Here is a 17,641-nt window from a genome sequence, read left to right as displayed (position 1 = left end):
TAAAGTCTTTTAATAAACTTGCTAGCCAACAAGACTCACTAGCCGCCATACTGACTGCAACATACTCAGCCTCAGTTGATGATAAGCTTACAGAGTACTGTTTCTTGGAACATCATGATATGAGACAATTAGAATACTTGAAACAATAGCCAGTGGTCAACTTTCTGTCTATTAGGTCACCACCCCAATCTGCATCGCAATGCCCTACAAGCCCATCATCATTACAATTGTAAACCAACTTATAATCTAAGATGTGTTTCACATATCTTAGAACTCTTTTCAAATGAGTTAGCAATACATCACTTGCATTATTTTGGTACTTACTCAATATAGATATAGCTACACAAAAATCTAGTCTAATGCCTGATACTGCGTACATTAAACTGCCAATAATTTTCCTACATGTGTTTTCAATATTTTTGTCTGGCTTACATTCTTTGGCTTCTAAAATTTTTACATTAAAATTTTGATCAATAGGAGTCGATACAAGTTTGCAGTTTTCTATGTTAAACCTTTTTAATATATTTTCTAAATAGGATTTTTGACTCAATTCAGTTACACAATCTTTAAAATTTTGTTTAACATTGATGCCAAGAAAATTTGAAATCAGTCTCATATCTTTCATTCTAAATATCTATAATCTTTCTGTAACTGTGATTTAAGATCACTCAACTGTTGTTCATTACTACTAAACATCAAAAGATCATCAACATACAGTAGTACATAGGTTTGGTTTTCTCCATTACATTTAGTGAACAAACATGGATCATTCTTAGACTTTACAAAGCCTGCTTTACTTATTACATGGTTAAACTTTTCATTCCAATACTTAGGAGATTTTTTGAATCCGTACAAAGATTTATTAAATTTGACAATATTTTCACAATCGTTATATGCCCCTTCTGATAATTTAATAAATACATTTTCTTTTATATCCCCATATAAAAAGGCCCCAGTGACATCCATCTGATGTATTGGTAAATTTAATTTAGTAGCAACTGAAAAAAATAATCTAAATGTTGACAACTTAGCAACAGGTGAGTAAATTTCATGCAAATCTAGTGTATCATTCTGTTCAAAACCTCTGGCAACCAACCTAGCTTTATATTTAATAGCATTATCAAGTTTCTTTATTTTGAATATCCACTTACTACTAATAATGTCTTGATTTTCAGGTACTTGACATACTGTCCATGTATTGTTTGCTTTCAGGGTCTCGAGTTCTTGTTTGACAGCTTCTTCCTACTGACAGGCATCACTTTTCTGCATAGCTTCCTTATAGGTTCCTGGTTCTGTTTCTGCAGTGTAGACATTTTGACAAGTATAGAATTGTGTTGACTTCCTGACACGTGTGGTTCGAGGTGAAGCTGGCTCCGATGTGCTAAAAGCTGGCTGTGACGTGCTATCGCTATCGCATTCACCATACTCATCATTTGTTTCTTCAGGTTCATACAAGCTATGCTGGTCGTCATCTGTCGTCTGATTTGTAAGGTTTGAATTGATCATGACCTCTTCTTCACAGTCTTGCTGGTTATGGTCAGCAACTGATGTCTCATTGTTGGGTATTTCTGTTACAGGTTCTAGGTTTACTTGTTCCCATTTCGCAGTGACAGGTTCTGAGAATATGACGTCCCTCTTCACTAGAACTGCATTTTTTGCTGGATAAAATATTCTATAACCCTTCATATTTTCTCCGTAGCCCATCATAATCCCTGTCTCCCCCTTAGAATCCCATTTTCTTCTTTTTTCTTGTGGAATATGGACAGATACAGGTATACCAAAGATATGTAAGTTATTGAGGTCAAACTGTTTATTTGTCCATATTTCATATGGTGTTTTTCCTGGTTCATTACTTCTACCTGTTCTGTTTAAAACATATGCTGCGGTGTTCACTGCTTCAGCCCAGAATTTCTTCGGAAGACTCTTGACACATAGCATTGATTTTGCCGCTTCCGTCAGGGTTCTTATCTCCCTTTCCGCTTTGCCATTCTGTGACGGCGTGTATGGTACAGATGTTTGATGTATTATACCCCGTTCTGAGAACAATTTTGACACAGCCTTATTAACAAATTCTAAGCCATTGTCACTTCTAAAGTTGATGACATGGTTACCCGTGACATTTTCTGCTTTGTTTATAAAATTTTTGATACAATTTATCACTTCGTCCTTTCTTTTAATGGAGTAAACAGTTCTGTAGCACGAGTAATCGTCTTTTAGTATTAAAAAGTACCTTGATCCTCCAACAGATACTTCCTCCATGGGTCCGCAGACGTCGGCATGTATTAACTCACATGTTTTCGTCATTTTTGTCTCGCTGGTATTAAAGGGCAACCGATGTGCTTTGCCTCCTATACAGCCTTGGCACTGACTCTCAAAAGACTCTTCAGATACTTTGATGTTATTGTTGATAATACGCTTTTTATATATTATATATTTTGATGCACAAGTTTCTCATGCCACTCGCTTAAACTTGATTTAACTTCTGTGATGTTTGCAAAGCCGCATTTATAACGAACGTCCATGATATACATATTTCCGACGCGATTAGCCATCGCCCGTACTTTGTTTTCCTTGAAAAACTTGCAAATGTTTTGATCTGTCATCATGACATAACCCTTATCTGCCGCGCAATTCACAGAGAATAGATTTATTTTTAAGTCCGGCACACACAGTACGTTATCTATGGTCGTCTCAATCCACTTGTGTCCATTAAATATTTCTCTAGCGCCACCTGTCCGCAACCGATGACATTAATCTGAGTACCGTCTCCTATTATCACAGATTTTTGTGATGATAACGGCGAGAATGTCGAAAACAGATTTTTATCTTGGCACATATGTTCACTGGCACCTGTGTTCACCAACCACTTTGATTGTTGATACAGTTCTTTAAGTGTTTGTTGCACTACGAACGCATTTTTCTCTTTTCCCTTTTTGAACCAGCAGTCACTTTTATTATGTCCGATTTTGTTACAAAAATAACACCTTTTCTCACTTTTGTTTGCAGAGTTATTATTTCGATAGTTACTGTTCACATTACTTGTACACTCAGTTTGATAATGTCCCATCTTGTTACACTTGAAACACTTTACATTTCTTTTATTCGGAGCATTCCTTTTTGCAATAAACGCAGACGACGATGAAGCGACTTCACCTTTTTCCTTCACTCTCTCCTGTTCTACCAACAAACGAGCGACCAGGTTATCATAGGTTTGTTTGTCGTCCGGCGCGGACTCTCACGCAGATACGAAGTGTTTGTAAATATCTAGCAATGACATTAAAACTTTCGTAATGACAAACTTTTCTGAAATCTCTTCCCCCATCTGTTTCAATTGGTTTTGTAACTCCTGTATTTTCGACAAAAAGACTGACATTTCCATTCCTTCTTCGTATTTATATTGGAAGAATCTCTGCTGGATTATGTGAATACTAGTTTCACCTTTTTGTTCAAAAATGCTTGCTAACTTTCGCCACATCTCTGCTGAAGTAGTACAGGATATTATGTGCAGCATCACTTCCTCAGTCATCCGGTCACTAACATTGTTTGAGCCTTAGCATCCTGTGTCTCCCATGCTTTCCGCTCTTCTGAGTTTTCTCCTTTCACAAGTTTGCCTTCAACGATGTCGATTAGATTTTGACCGCGCAGTAAAACCATTGTTTGGAATTTCCAAACATTCCAATTTTTTATTCCTTTCAGTTTAATTTCAGTTAAGACTGTGTTATTTCCGTCCATCGTGTATCTTTTAGCTTCTTACTGGTTTTCCTTCCTTGCAGCTCCTTTATGTAGCAAGTATTTTCACTTCCCGGTAACATAACCTCCAACCCCACACAGCGTGTGGCAATTTTCTTTTCACCGGTATTTGTCCAACTAGGTAAACTTCTTCAATAGACTTTGTATTTTTGTTAGGTATGTGGCCTGAACTCATAACCTGTTGCAGAGTAGTGTTTAATTATACAAAGTCTTGGTATTTTAATCAATTATTTATTAGGCACGATGCACTGGACGGTTTTACAAGATTCGGGAGAGAGCGAGACACTAAAAAAAATTAGAAAAGAACTATCTCTTTGACAACTATTGCCAGCTTAAATAAACCCACATTTAATGGTAGTATTTAAATAAAGTATTACATTGTATTTTAACAATATTTTAATAATAAAAAAAAATAAAAAATGACACTATAAAATAAAAAAAATAATAAATATTTGTAATTATTTATTCGTAATTATAATTTATAAATCTTTTGTAATTTTACTTTGAAACACAATAAAAGGTAAAAGAAAAATATATAAATAATTATAATATTACATATATAACAATAATATAATTTTAAAAAATAGAAATAAAATAAAGAATAGAATAATATAATAATAATAATTATTTTTAATTTTTTAGATGATTTATCATTATATTATATATTATAATATTATATATACATCTTTATTATTTATATTATTACTTAATTTATTAACTATAAAATTTTATAGTTCATAACATTAAATTTGATTTAATGTAATTTCATTTCTTAATTATCATTTATTAATTTTATTTCTTAATAATACAATGTATAATACATAATATGATATGATATATGATAGTCTAACTCCGCAATAACAGCCGTTCACGAAGTTAGAGAACCAATCGGCATCGCGGAAAAGCGGTAACAATAATTTCGAGAGATGCGAGTATCGATGTCATGCCTTTTTTTAGAAAGGATAAAACGCTTTTTTTCTTATTTTTTTTTTCTAATTAATTATCGCTTCATTCATCATAGTGTATATAATAAATAATTAAAGTGTATAATAATAAATAATTAACCATCTTACACACACACACACACACACACACACACACACACACACACACACACACACACACACACACACACACACACACACACACACACAAGCACATAAGAATACATGCATTTATATAATATGCATAGCATTAATTAATTTTAAATAATACATGTAAAATTTAATTATTGTACATAATCGATAATAATAATGTATTTAAAGAAATTATAAATAAATTGTATCATTTAAGAATAAAATATAAAATTAACATGTCATCAAATCATTAAATTATTAAATTATTACATTATAATTAATAAGTTTTTAGTATTTATAAGTATTTATAAAGTTATAAAATTATATAATATAATTTAAGAACAAAGTAAATGTATGATAATAATAACATTTGTAATCAAATAAATAATAAATAATAAATAAATAAATAAATAATAAAATAATAAGGACATGCACATATTAAATTAAAAGAGTAGGAAAACATGCATTATTAGATTAAAGAACATGAAAGCAATAAAAAGCACAATAATCCACAAGAATAAGAACAAAAAATAACATCATAATTTGTAATGAAAATACGCTTGTACAATATGAATTATAATACGAATTTTATAAACATAAATTAGATATAAATATTATAATATAAATATTATAAATATAAATATTATAAAATATTATAAAAATAAATATTATAAAAATAATGCATAAATATGAAGAGAATTAAAATTAAGTAAAATTAAAAAGAAAATTTATAAATGTAAAATATTTAAATATTTTCTATTATTTTTGTTTTATGGATAACATTTATTTAATGATAAAACACTAATTGTTATGCACACTGTATTTTCGTATAATTTGTTATATTGTTTTTCGATAAAAATTGTTCACAATTGATTGGCATTCACTTAACGTTTACAATTAAATGTTCTAGTCTAGATTATGTCATGTATATAATTGTATCTATAAATGACAACTTGATGACAATCCCAAATGATGCCTGGACGTCTTGCCCTAAGTTGGCACTCGCCTTTTTTTTGTTTAAAAAGAAGGAAATTTTTCAAAGATCCCCGGTGAATGAACCGGAGAGTGTGGAATTTGACAGGGGGGTACATCGGACGAAAAGCTCCCTAGCATCGCCTACCCACTAAAAATCTCCTCTATTACGTTAATATGTTAATATGAAATCTTATGATCTTTAAGATAATCATCTATAATATAACAAATAGCTGAAGGCTCCAAATTCCCTGAGGGCAATCATAATTTTAGACCAATGGACCGAATTAAAGGCATTAGATATATCTATTCTAACGACAACGACACATCGACTATCGTCAAAAGCGCTTTTAACAATTTTGATAACCTTGTCAATGACATCAATTGTGGATCTGCCCGATCTGAAACCGAACTGCCTAGTAAAGAACTTGGCAACACCTAGGGGCCCTTCGCCCTGAACGATTCTTGATGCGCATAAAAATGACCACACAAAAATGTATTGTATCTGTAAATGTGTCCGACATGTCTGGGAGTTTCTCGCCTTGAGTCGCGGTTCTCAACGCGCACACAACACAAGACTGTATTATACTGTATCGCAAGTCGACGTGTCATCAATAAATTCGTCGTGGACCGACTGACTATCGATATCCCCGCTGCGTTTCCAAATTCGTATGTGATTGGTTTGGCTTCGCTAAAAGAATTGCGGACAAACAACACGTGTTCGACTCGACAAACCCGAGATAACAGCTGCTGCGTTAGTCGAAGATCTTTTGACTAAATAAAAGTGAATTTTTTCCGTACGCGGGCGGCAACGTTCTTTGAAGAGTCGTCAGTCAGCGCCGATGACATGAATAATGATGTATAGTCTTTACAACGTTGCTTTAGAGATTTATTATGCTGTGATAATGTATAATATATACGCATGTGAAGAAACAATTTTATTTAAAAAATATTTGGGAAATTTGGACATAGTGATTCAAAAATTACATCTTGTGCTAACTGGAATAAATATTTACTAATATTTTTTACTAATATTTTTTTTTTAGAAAACAATTTTTTCTAAATTTTTTACAAATATTTCCTCTAACTTTTGAATATAATTACAAAAATTATTACTTGGTATGTTTAAATTTCCAAACACATTTCCTTCATTTTCATTAGCTCGAAAAAAACAATATAATGTAGTTTTCTAAGACAGCCTTATTTTCCTTATTACAAGTTTGTACTAGTTTGTAGTTATTACTAGTTTGTACAAGTATCACATATATATATATATATATATATTGCTGTACATTTTTTAAGTAAATATCCGCACACATAAATAAATGCGTTTTGTTTTAGCAGATTCATTGAGTGATAACCATGAATTGGAATATTTAAAATGTTATACGCCGATATATTCTATAGTTAAATTTGTAATATTAGAAGTGGATTCTGTAATATTCGACATTTCAGTAAGATTTAATATTTCATTGTTATCGTAAATACAATTAAAACAGAGTTGCTAAACAGTTGCTAAACAGAGTCAAAAAAATTTTCAACACAATCTTGATTTAATCTACTATATTCGAAGATATGGAAAACCATAATTTTTTAATTTTAACCAAAGTTGAATAACACTATTGATTGTTATCTGTCAGCACCCAAATATTTAACTTTTATTCAGTTATTATTTTTATCAATTACTTTAATACATTTTAAAAAATATATAATTTCTGTTAAAAACGCTTCTAGCCGGAGAGAGTCGGTAATTCGGAACGGAACACTATAAATAGAAGAAGAGAGGTGTAATACACCGAATTTTCGACGACCGCGTATCCTGGCGAGAGCGAACTCTTGGACAGGCGGCAGGAAAAAGAGAGTGAGAAAGAGAAAGAGAGTATCCATCGAATTTTGGGCGACCGCGTATCCTGGAGCGAACCCCTGGACAGGCGGCAGGAAAGAGAGAGAAAAAATGGGATATGGAAGTATCAAAAGGTGATAAGGAGTTGAGGAAAGAAGTTGAAGCGGAGTTTTTGCAATGTCAAAAGGGGAACGAGTTCAAACCGCGTCGTAACCGTATGATGAAAAGAAAAAAGATAAAAAAAAAAGATTTCGACTTACTTTTATAGCAGGCGGCAGGAATTGTCGTCTAAGGTTGAATCGAGAATGTCGGCGTAGTGCTCAGGTTTCAGCTTGCAACTTCACACGAAAAATCGCGCACTGACAAAGTAACAGAGTGACCGACTATCTTATTAATCGAGAAACTGAAAGGGCTGTTAAAGGGCGCCCTTAAGAACGCTATATATATATATGATTCTGTTGAGGAAATTCTTTATGTTTCTTTCTTATTGGTGCTACGTGACCAACTGCACGTGACCAACTGCCACGTGCTGTAAAAAAAAAACATAAATAAATAAATTATTCTAGCTGTGCGACCGGCAGCCCGCGCGTTTATCATTTCCCGAAATTATAAAAGGTTATTCGCGCGACCCAGCGCGCACGTGTTTACCATTTTTCTACTTCCTGTATCTTGTTTTCCTCAACAGAATAGAGATTTGGCAACTGTTTATGTGTTTAACTAAATTTTAATAAGCGATTCTCGAAAGAGAAGAATCGACATGACGTAACAAGAGAATAAATGACTTTTCAAATTCATTTTATCTGCACATAATATGCAATGACGTTCTATGACTGACAATATATTTAATTTTAATTTAAGTGCTTCAAAAATGTTATTATGCCAGGTTGAATATTTTAAGTTTGTGTAAATAATTGTAAAGAACGTATAGATGGCGATGCAATCGACTTTCGCAATACTTTATAATTTTTTGGACTTGAAAAAAGTAATGACAATACAAATTTTTTAAAACCGGAATCATATCTTCTGCTTTCACTTTTGATTTGTGCATCGATTTGCATCGCTAATATTCTATATAAATTTTCTGGTAATAACTTACGCCCTAATTTCTTCAAAGTTTCGCGTTTATTGTCTTCTTCAACTTTCGTATTTTTCTTCTTCTTTTCCATACAAAGATGTTGAATTTTTTCACGCAGAGATTTATTTTGCGCCTTTAATTTTTGAATTTGCAGACTTAATTTCCTTTTTCAGGCCTTCCGGTGGATGTACTTCTATAATATATTCAAATTCGTTAGATTCATGATGATTAGTTTTAAACATAATATATATTGAACATATCATATAATAATTTGCCGACAAGAAACCAAATATAAAATAAAATCAGCTTTAAAAAATTTTAACATATGTTAATATTAAAATTGTATATTGTATTACGTCCTACGTATTCCACGATTCCTTTTGTTACGTCCGAGCTTCGGACGAAAGGAAAGGTCGATTTATTTAAGAGAGAGAGCTCGGGTGAACGTACGAAATTGCTTTTATTCTCTCAGATCGTCTCTGAGGCGTCGACCTACGAATCAAACGCGCCCTTTGAGTACAGAGTAACGGGTCAACGTCGATGACACTATAACTCCTGTCTGCGCTAGTGCGATCGGTGGTCCGTTTTTTGGTCAAAGAACCGAATCTCTTTAATCTAGGATAGGACCTCGTGCAATCCTTAAGGTGCGGGAATGGTCAAAGTTTTAATTTAAATAAGGAATACGAATTTTTAATCTTAACATTAAGTTTTAATTACAGAATAAACAAATACAATATAACGTAATTTTACAAATAATAAAAAAAAATTTATTGGAAGTTATATTCAAATAAAATGATAATAATAATAATAATAATAATAATAATAATAATAATAGATTGGCTACATAATATTTCATCCGAACAAAAGTTTGTCAGAAGGTCCCCATTCCCCAAAAAGATAAAGATAATAATAATAATAATAATAATAATAATAATAATAATAATATTAGGTGTATAAAAAAGTTCTGAGCTTTTTTTTGTAAAATTCAATCTTTATTCAAAAATAAACAAAAAAATATTAATCAGCGAAATATTCCCTGCATCAACGACCTTTTGCCATCTTTCGAGTAGCTTGGGAATTCCTTGACGATAGAAGCTCACCGGCTTCGAAACGATAAAGTCATCAATGCATTTTCGTATCTCTTCAAATCTCACGAAATGTGTATCAGCCAAATGATGCTGCAGCGATCGGAATAGGTAGTAATCGGAAGGCGCCATGTCTGGGCTATTCGCCGCGTGCGGGAGAAGTTCCCAACCTAATGCAAAGATATGGCCCTGAGTCGCTTTCGCAACATATGGTCGAGCATTGTCATGAAGCAAGATCATTTTACGACGTCCTTGGCCAGTAAATGGCCTCTTTTCTTCTAATGCATCGCTCAAATTGGTCAATTGTTGTTGATAGCGGTCTGCCGTGATTGTTTCACCCGGTTGTAACAACTCATAATACAATACACCTTTCCAATCCCACCAGATACAGAGCAAAATCTTCTTGGCGTGGATATTGGGCTTTGGCGTCGATGTCGAAGGTTGACCAGGGTCAACCCATGATTTTCTATGTTTAGGGTTATCATAAAGAATCCACTTTTCATCGCCTGTAATGATTTTGTGCAGAAAATCTTTTTTCCGGAATTTTGAAAGCAAAGTGAGTGCAGTGTCACGCCAACGATTTTTGTTGTCTTCGGACAATTCATGGAACTCATCTGCCTTCCTTCTGAACCTTTCCCGTATGTAAACGTACGGAAATGATTTGTTGCGTAACGCCAAGTTGTTCTGCAAGCTCCTTTTCAGTTTGCGCAGAGTTTATATCCAGCAGTGCTTGCAATTCGTCCGTTTCAATCTTTTGGGCGTCCAGCACGCGGTTCATCTTCAAGACTGAAATTTCCTTGGCGAAATTTTTGATACCGTCTTTTACATGTAGTATGACTTATAGCGTTCTCTCCATGCAGCACAAATCATTGCAATGGCTTCAGCAGCATTTTTCTTTAGATGAAACGCGAAGGGATGGAAAATCGAATATGCTCTTTTGTTATTACCATCGTGAACACTACTGATTTTTGAGGTTATGTGCATCAAACGCCAAACCGTATGGCATTTTAGAAGGCCAAATGTCAACGCTTTAAAACCGCAAAAGGGCGGAAAGATATATAAAATTTAAATTGTTATTTCAGTTGTATGAAATCTAAAGCTCAGAACTTTTTTGTACACCTAATAATAATAGTAATTTATGATTACATTAACATTTTAAGAATGTAGTCATTTTCTTAACATTATTTGTGTGTGTGTGTGTGTGTGTGTGTGTGTGTGTGTGTGTGTGTGTGTGTGTGTGAGTTGGAGATGAAAGGAAAATTTGATGGATTTATTAATCGACTTCGCGGATTCTCATTGTTGAATGTGGGAACATTCTGTAGAAGTATCGGACAGGGACTAAAAATGGGTAAGGAACTCCGGGGATGTATATTGCGATGATGATCATCAGGGCGGTTCTCGATTACGTAATTTCGGAGCGCGGTTAAGTCAACGGATTTGAGGCCTAAGATAAATGATCCCGGAGGAAGAGTGTCGATGGTTACAGTGGAACTGGGATAGGATGTTCTGGAACGTAAGTTCTTCTCCGAAGACTACCGAGGGTACCGGTGGAACCTCTCCAATGAATTCCACACTCGACACTGGAACTCGTTGGTGAAGGTGGGATTTATGGGCGAAGTGGCGACAGAACGCGAGGTGCCCGTGAAAGTGAGGGAGAGGTTTCCGGATGGACAGGGAACGGAGTGTGAGGATTCAGACTCGCGAAGGTGAAGGAGAGATTCTTCGGAGAACAGGGGATAGAGTGCGAGACTCGCGAGAGTAAAGGAGAGTAAGGATAAAATTGAGGATTTGTCGAAGTGGTTTACAAAACTCAATTCCAGGATTGCGACACCACTTACGTTAATCAAATTAAACGACAATTACACACAAGGATCAAAGAACATTTTAATGATATTAAAAAAAGAAGTGGCTTTTCTTCCGTAATCTCTAACCATCGTTTAATCGATAAGCATGAATTTAAATGGAATAACGTCCGCATTCTTGATACAGAACCTTCATACGGAAAAAGGCTGACTTCGAAAATGATACATATCAAAAAACAGCGTCATGGCTTGAACAAACAGAGCGACACCGACTCCTTGTCAGACAATTATCTTCCAGTACTGAACTTGCTATCTCCGACGTAATCTCCCTAATTTCCCCATCATCTCCTTCTTTCTAGCTCTTTTTTTCCTAGTCTAAAATTACCCCTTCCCTAATTATGATATTTGACACTCTTTAGTTGAACGTTTCTTGTTTTTATTCCGTCATTGTTATCGTTCATCGATATTGATTGTTCGATAAAATTGCTCGCGAGATTCAAAAGAACATAGAGTTGTCATAAGATTTGATGAGATTTGATAAGATTTGAAAATTTGATAAGATTTAATAAAAACTGGTTCGTGGTCGGGTCCCACCGTGTCGCACACCCTCCCTTCTTATTCGGGGGCTCGAGCCATGTTTGATGCAATCTCTCCTGTCGCACACCAGGAGGATTATTTGTATATTTGCCGTTGGCGTTGGAGGATGTCGCCGCTGCAGTCCGACCTGCATTCATCGAGAAAATAGGATCATCATCTCTCTGGAGTACCGGTCGTGGAGATTCGAGAGAATACATGTATATATGTATATTGTAATATACGTATATATGTGTATCATTGTATTGTTGACGTGTTATTCTAAACACGTTATTTGTGATAAATATCATCACATGTCTCGGTAGTCGAAGGGATAAGATGCCTGCCCGGTAAGCAGGAGATCCAGGTTCGATATAATATATCGCTGATGACCTGATTCAGGTCGAAAAGTTTGAATAATAACATTTTTTACGAATAAATCAATCATAGCAAAAAAATCAGCTTGACTATTATGCTCCTTTTCATTTCTCTATTTATTTACTTTAGTTTGGAAGATGTTCAAAATGACAATCATCATGCTGGAACAATATTCTAATACGGTGCTTTAATGGAACTTTGTCTAATACTATTTGTAATTCATTTCTTAATGCATATTGTGTGTCCAAATCATGAAGAGTTAAATAAACACAACATGCATTATTGGACCATTGATATCCATATTAGCTTCGACAAATGCAATATCAACATGCATGGGGTTTAAGTGTCTGGTATGGCATCATTGGAAATCGCGTTATTGATCCATTTTTCTTTGAAGGAAATTTAAATGGACAAAAATGTATATATTTTTTAAAAAATGAATTGTCCGGCACATATTGTATTTATCATACGTAATGTGTTTAACAAAATGTTTCCCGATCGCTGGATTGGACGTGGTGGAAGAATTTATTGACTAGCTCGATCGTCAGATCTTACACCACTTGACTTTTTTCTATGGGGACACTTAAAAAATCAAGTTTATTGTGATATTCTCACAACAGTGGAAAACATACAAGAAAGAATTCAACATGCATGTATCACTATCACCCCGAAAATCATTGAAAGTGCGAAACAATAATTTATTTATCTCATTTGAAAATGTATAGAAGTTATGGTAATCATTTTGAACATTCAAACTAAAATAAACAAATATCTTTAGTGAGAACACAAGTTCACTTTTCTTTTTCTCACATAAATTTGATATTTTTATGTTCAAGATCATCTGAAGGATAACATATCATATATGATTGAATTTGTTTTTTTATGAACTATTATACATTGCTATATTAATGAAAATATGCCACTCCATTAAAAAAAATCGCAATGATCTTGAAGTCTCAAAAAATGACCGTGAGAAAAATCCGTGAGAAACATATTTTGCTTATCATAATATGTGTCCTTTCAAATCGAACAACTTTTTTCTGTGATATCTTGTTGCATTAAAATCAACGGTGATATTTTAAATCAAGTTACAGGAAACATCCTGCATATAATGCCTTCAGCAAAACTGTTCTTGCGTATACAGGGTGTTCCATTTTAAGAGACCCATTGAAATATCTTTTTAAAACATCGTTTTGAAGAAAAACATTTTAAATAAAAGTTGTAGGGGCCAGTGGAGGATATCCGATGGTAACCTTGCCTTGTCACAGACGTCCTTTTTCAAGGTCACTTAAAGATCAACTTTTGTTTGTTAAATGAAAACATCTATTTTTCATTACACATTCTTATAGCTTACCTCAAGAACTTTCCATTTAAAAAACAAAAGTTGATCTTGAAAAAGGATATCTGTGACAAAGACAAGGTCACCATCGGATGTTCTCTTCTAAACCTACAACTTTCATTTAAAATGTTTTTCTCTAAAATCTTTTTTTACGAAGATATTCAGTGGGTCTTTTAAAGTGGGACATTCTTAATATTTAATATGTAAATCAATATAATATTATAATATTATAATATTATCAAAATATAATTAATATTTTTATTCCTATGTTATTTATAAGCTATAAGCTATAAGCTAATTTATAAGTTAATTTATAAGTTAATATAAAAAATGCGCCTATCGTAAAATGCGCCAAATATGTTAATTTTTTGATAACTATTTTTAGTACGGGGTTGTCCTGCAGCTGTGTTACGTATGTGGTACTCATTAACATCTACTCCGCGCGAACTTTGCGGCGTTAAAAATCCTGATACTACATGGAGTTTTCTTTCGGAGGATAATAATATGAGACTTAGGTTCGTTACATTTCATATGAGTTATAAAGCTTTCCGAAATAAAGCTTTCTGCTCTTAATATATTTTTATATATATAAACAGTTTTATATCAGCTGATAAAGCGGTAGGACAACATGGCTTTCGAGCAGTGTGGACTGAAGTGAGCACAAACACAGATTGCGAAAATCAATTTCTATGCAGCAAAAATAAATATTGCATTGACGAGTCGTTGCGGTGCAATAACATTGATAACTGCGGACCAGATGATTCGTCAGACGAAGAGAACTGTAAGTTTTATTAATATTAAACTGGAACATATATTAAAAAAAATAAGCATTTCGAAAAATGATGTAATGTTTTACTTTGCTTTCATTAAGACCCTCTTTCTCTCCCATCTCTCTCTCTCTCTCTCTCTCTCTCTCTCTCTCTCTCTCTCTCTCCTTTCTTTTGTTCTTTTCTCTATATTTTATTCTGTTATTCAGTGTAATTTATGGATTGTTCATCAGCATGAATGCCTGCATTAAGTAAAATAATGTGTATTCTAATAAAATGCGATTATTATATGTGTATCTTCTTTTTAAAATGTCCAGGAAAAATCCAAAAATAAATAATCTGATAGCTTAATATAAATATAAATTACATAAATAGATATAAATATAAATTATGCAATATTTTAAAGTATATATATATATATATATATAATGTACACACATCACACACACACACACACACACACACACACACACACACACACACACACACACACACACACACACACACACACACACACACACACACACACACACACACACACACACACACACACACACACACACACACACACACACAGGGTGAATCTTAATGATGTTCCAACCTTTTACCATGGGATGAGTTACCGATTGTAATCCATTTTCGATACATAATGATAACTGCTTAGATCGAATATATGTATTTTACAAATATACTTCTTATGGAAAAATTGCATAATTATATTTGTCTATAAGAAAAATATTTTGTACAATATTTTTATATAAATATAAATATAATAAAAAATGAAAAATAATACAACAGTGTCATAAGTATATAACAGTGTCAAAAGTGGAATGACAAGTATGTGGAAGTATGTTATTATTTTTAATTTTTCATTATATTATACAATTTTAAGTATATTTGTAATATATATTCAATCCAAGCAATTATTATCATGAACTGAAAATGGCTTACAGTTGATAACTCCTATGATAAAAGGTTGGAATATTCATTAAAATCATCCTGCGCGCACACACATCATCACAAATCATAAAATTGTAAAAAGAAATTTCGTCTAAAAGTTTCGAGGAGGCCACATGATTATAATATTGATCAATTCATAGATGGAACCACTATCGAAATCTTTTTATGATTGCCACTTTTTAAATAGAATAATATATTTTTTATTACAAAAAATAGTTTAAAATAGTTAAAAATAGTTTAATATAAGTAGAGAAAGCAAACGAGGAATAGCCAGATGTAAAATAAACGACGAATATATTTAATTAATTAAGATTACATGTTCTGAAGTACTATATATTTTAACTTGCTTAATCTTCTTTAGTGTTAGAAAATTATTAATGACATGATCTATGAACGCATCGAAGTTAATATAATGTAATGTATAGACATCTTTAAATTAAAGAATAATAAAATTAATGTGAAGAAGAAAGCAATATTAGTCATAGGCATCAAATCAAAGACCATGCAAAGAATATAAAAATCCATTTAATAAAATTAGTAGAAAGTTTTTATTAATTTTTATTTTTATGACTTATTCAGGGTATATTTTCATTTATAACAAATAAAATTAATTCCTTTCACTATAGATTATCTTTTAGCTTTGACAATTACAACTATACATTGGATTTCAATTCCTGACTGCTTATCTGTGGACAATTTCGGTTCTTATTCTTGACTCAATCCGTTTCTCATCGTCTAATAAGGAATTATATGTGCTACTCGTTTTATTCTTATATCTAACTACACAATTTGTTACCATTTTAACTTTATTTATAATTTATATCTTTATTAAATTTTATGTTGATATAATCGTATACTGATATGTTCGATTAATTGTTATGTAATGGCTTCTTACAGACTTATTTTTATTAATTTTATTAAACGGATTTCCTCAATCATTTCTGATCTTTGATTTGATTTCTGCAAATAGTATTAATATTTTATGTCAAAATATAAAATAATTCCGTAAATATTTCACTATTGATATTTCGATTTTAATATATTTATATCCAGAATAACTGAAGGAGTCATATTATGAGTAATGAGAAATATACATTATTTAAAAATGGCAACGAATAAAATTTCGACAATGTTGACGTTGAATAAATCAACATCATAATCATGTAACTGCTTCGAAACTTTACAATTTGAAAACATTTTTTCTGCAATCTTGTGATTTTTAAATTAAAATAAAATGGGACACTTTGTGCGTGCATGCGTGCGTGTATGTATAGCAATACGAATAATTAGTAACAAGAAATATGTATTAAATTAATGTAATAATAATATTCATTTAATCCGCATCTCGTATATTATATATATCCACATATGTATACAGATAGAATAATATTGAAAATTATATGTATAAGTACAACATGGAGCACTCATTAATGTTTCCTTTACCAAAAAATACCAAATATATCATGTTTTTGTAAAAAAAAACATTATACAATTATAATTTTTTTTTATTTATTTAATAATGTAATATACTTTAATATATTATACTTATAATTTATCTTTTACACACACACACACACACACACACACACACACACACACACACACACACAAATTATATATATATATAATTTACAATATATATAATATATATATATATAATATATATATAAAATTTGTGTGTGTGTGTGTGTGTGTGTGTGTGTGTGTGTGTGTGTGTGTGTGTGTGTGTGTGTGTGTAAAAGATAATATATATATATTATATATATATATATTATATATATATATATATATATATATATATAAGGGTCCCAGAACTGGGAAACGAGCCGACTGGGAGTGTAGGAGAAATGATGTGTCGCCGCCTGAACAGCGGACAACCTTATCTTCCTCCCTCCCTCCTTCTATACGCGCCGCGTGCCCGTAAGCTAGGAGCAATAGGCCGTACTATAGCGCGGCGTCATTGGTTCGGATATTTTATTTTATAACTCGAAAATTAGAGTGAATATCACAAAATGATATGA

At 32.5% G+C, this 17,641-nt stretch overlaps 1 protein-coding gene across 11 annotated transcripts in view; it reads left to right on the top strand.

Annotated features, from left to right (window-relative positions):
* LOC105427296 (chromatin assembly factor 1, p105 subunit) overlaps positions 1-17,641 on the top strand; it is a 798,730-nt gene that overhangs the window by 497,295 nt on the left and 283,794 nt on the right. For all 11 annotated transcript variants that reach the window (XM_089078296.1, XM_089078305.1, XM_089078301.1 and 8 more), the window contains 2 exons: positions 14,279-14,408; positions 14,490-14,674. In XM_089078296.1, the coding sequence (XP_088934422.1) occupies positions 14,279-14,408; positions 14,490-14,674 (315 nt within the window). The remainder of the gene's footprint in view (positions 1-14,278; positions 14,409-14,489; positions 14,675-17,641) is intronic.

The sequence above is a fragment of the Pogonomyrmex barbatus genome, unplaced genomic scaffold (assembly GCF_055798465.1).
Source record: "Pogonomyrmex barbatus isolate J1 unplaced genomic scaffold, ASM5579846v1 scaffold22, whole genome shotgun sequence".
Taxonomy (NCBI): Eukaryota; Metazoa; Arthropoda; class Insecta; order Hymenoptera; family Formicidae; genus Pogonomyrmex; species Pogonomyrmex barbatus.
Note: the sequence above shows the minus strand (reverse complement) of the source record. Positions and strands in the feature narration are given on the sequence as shown.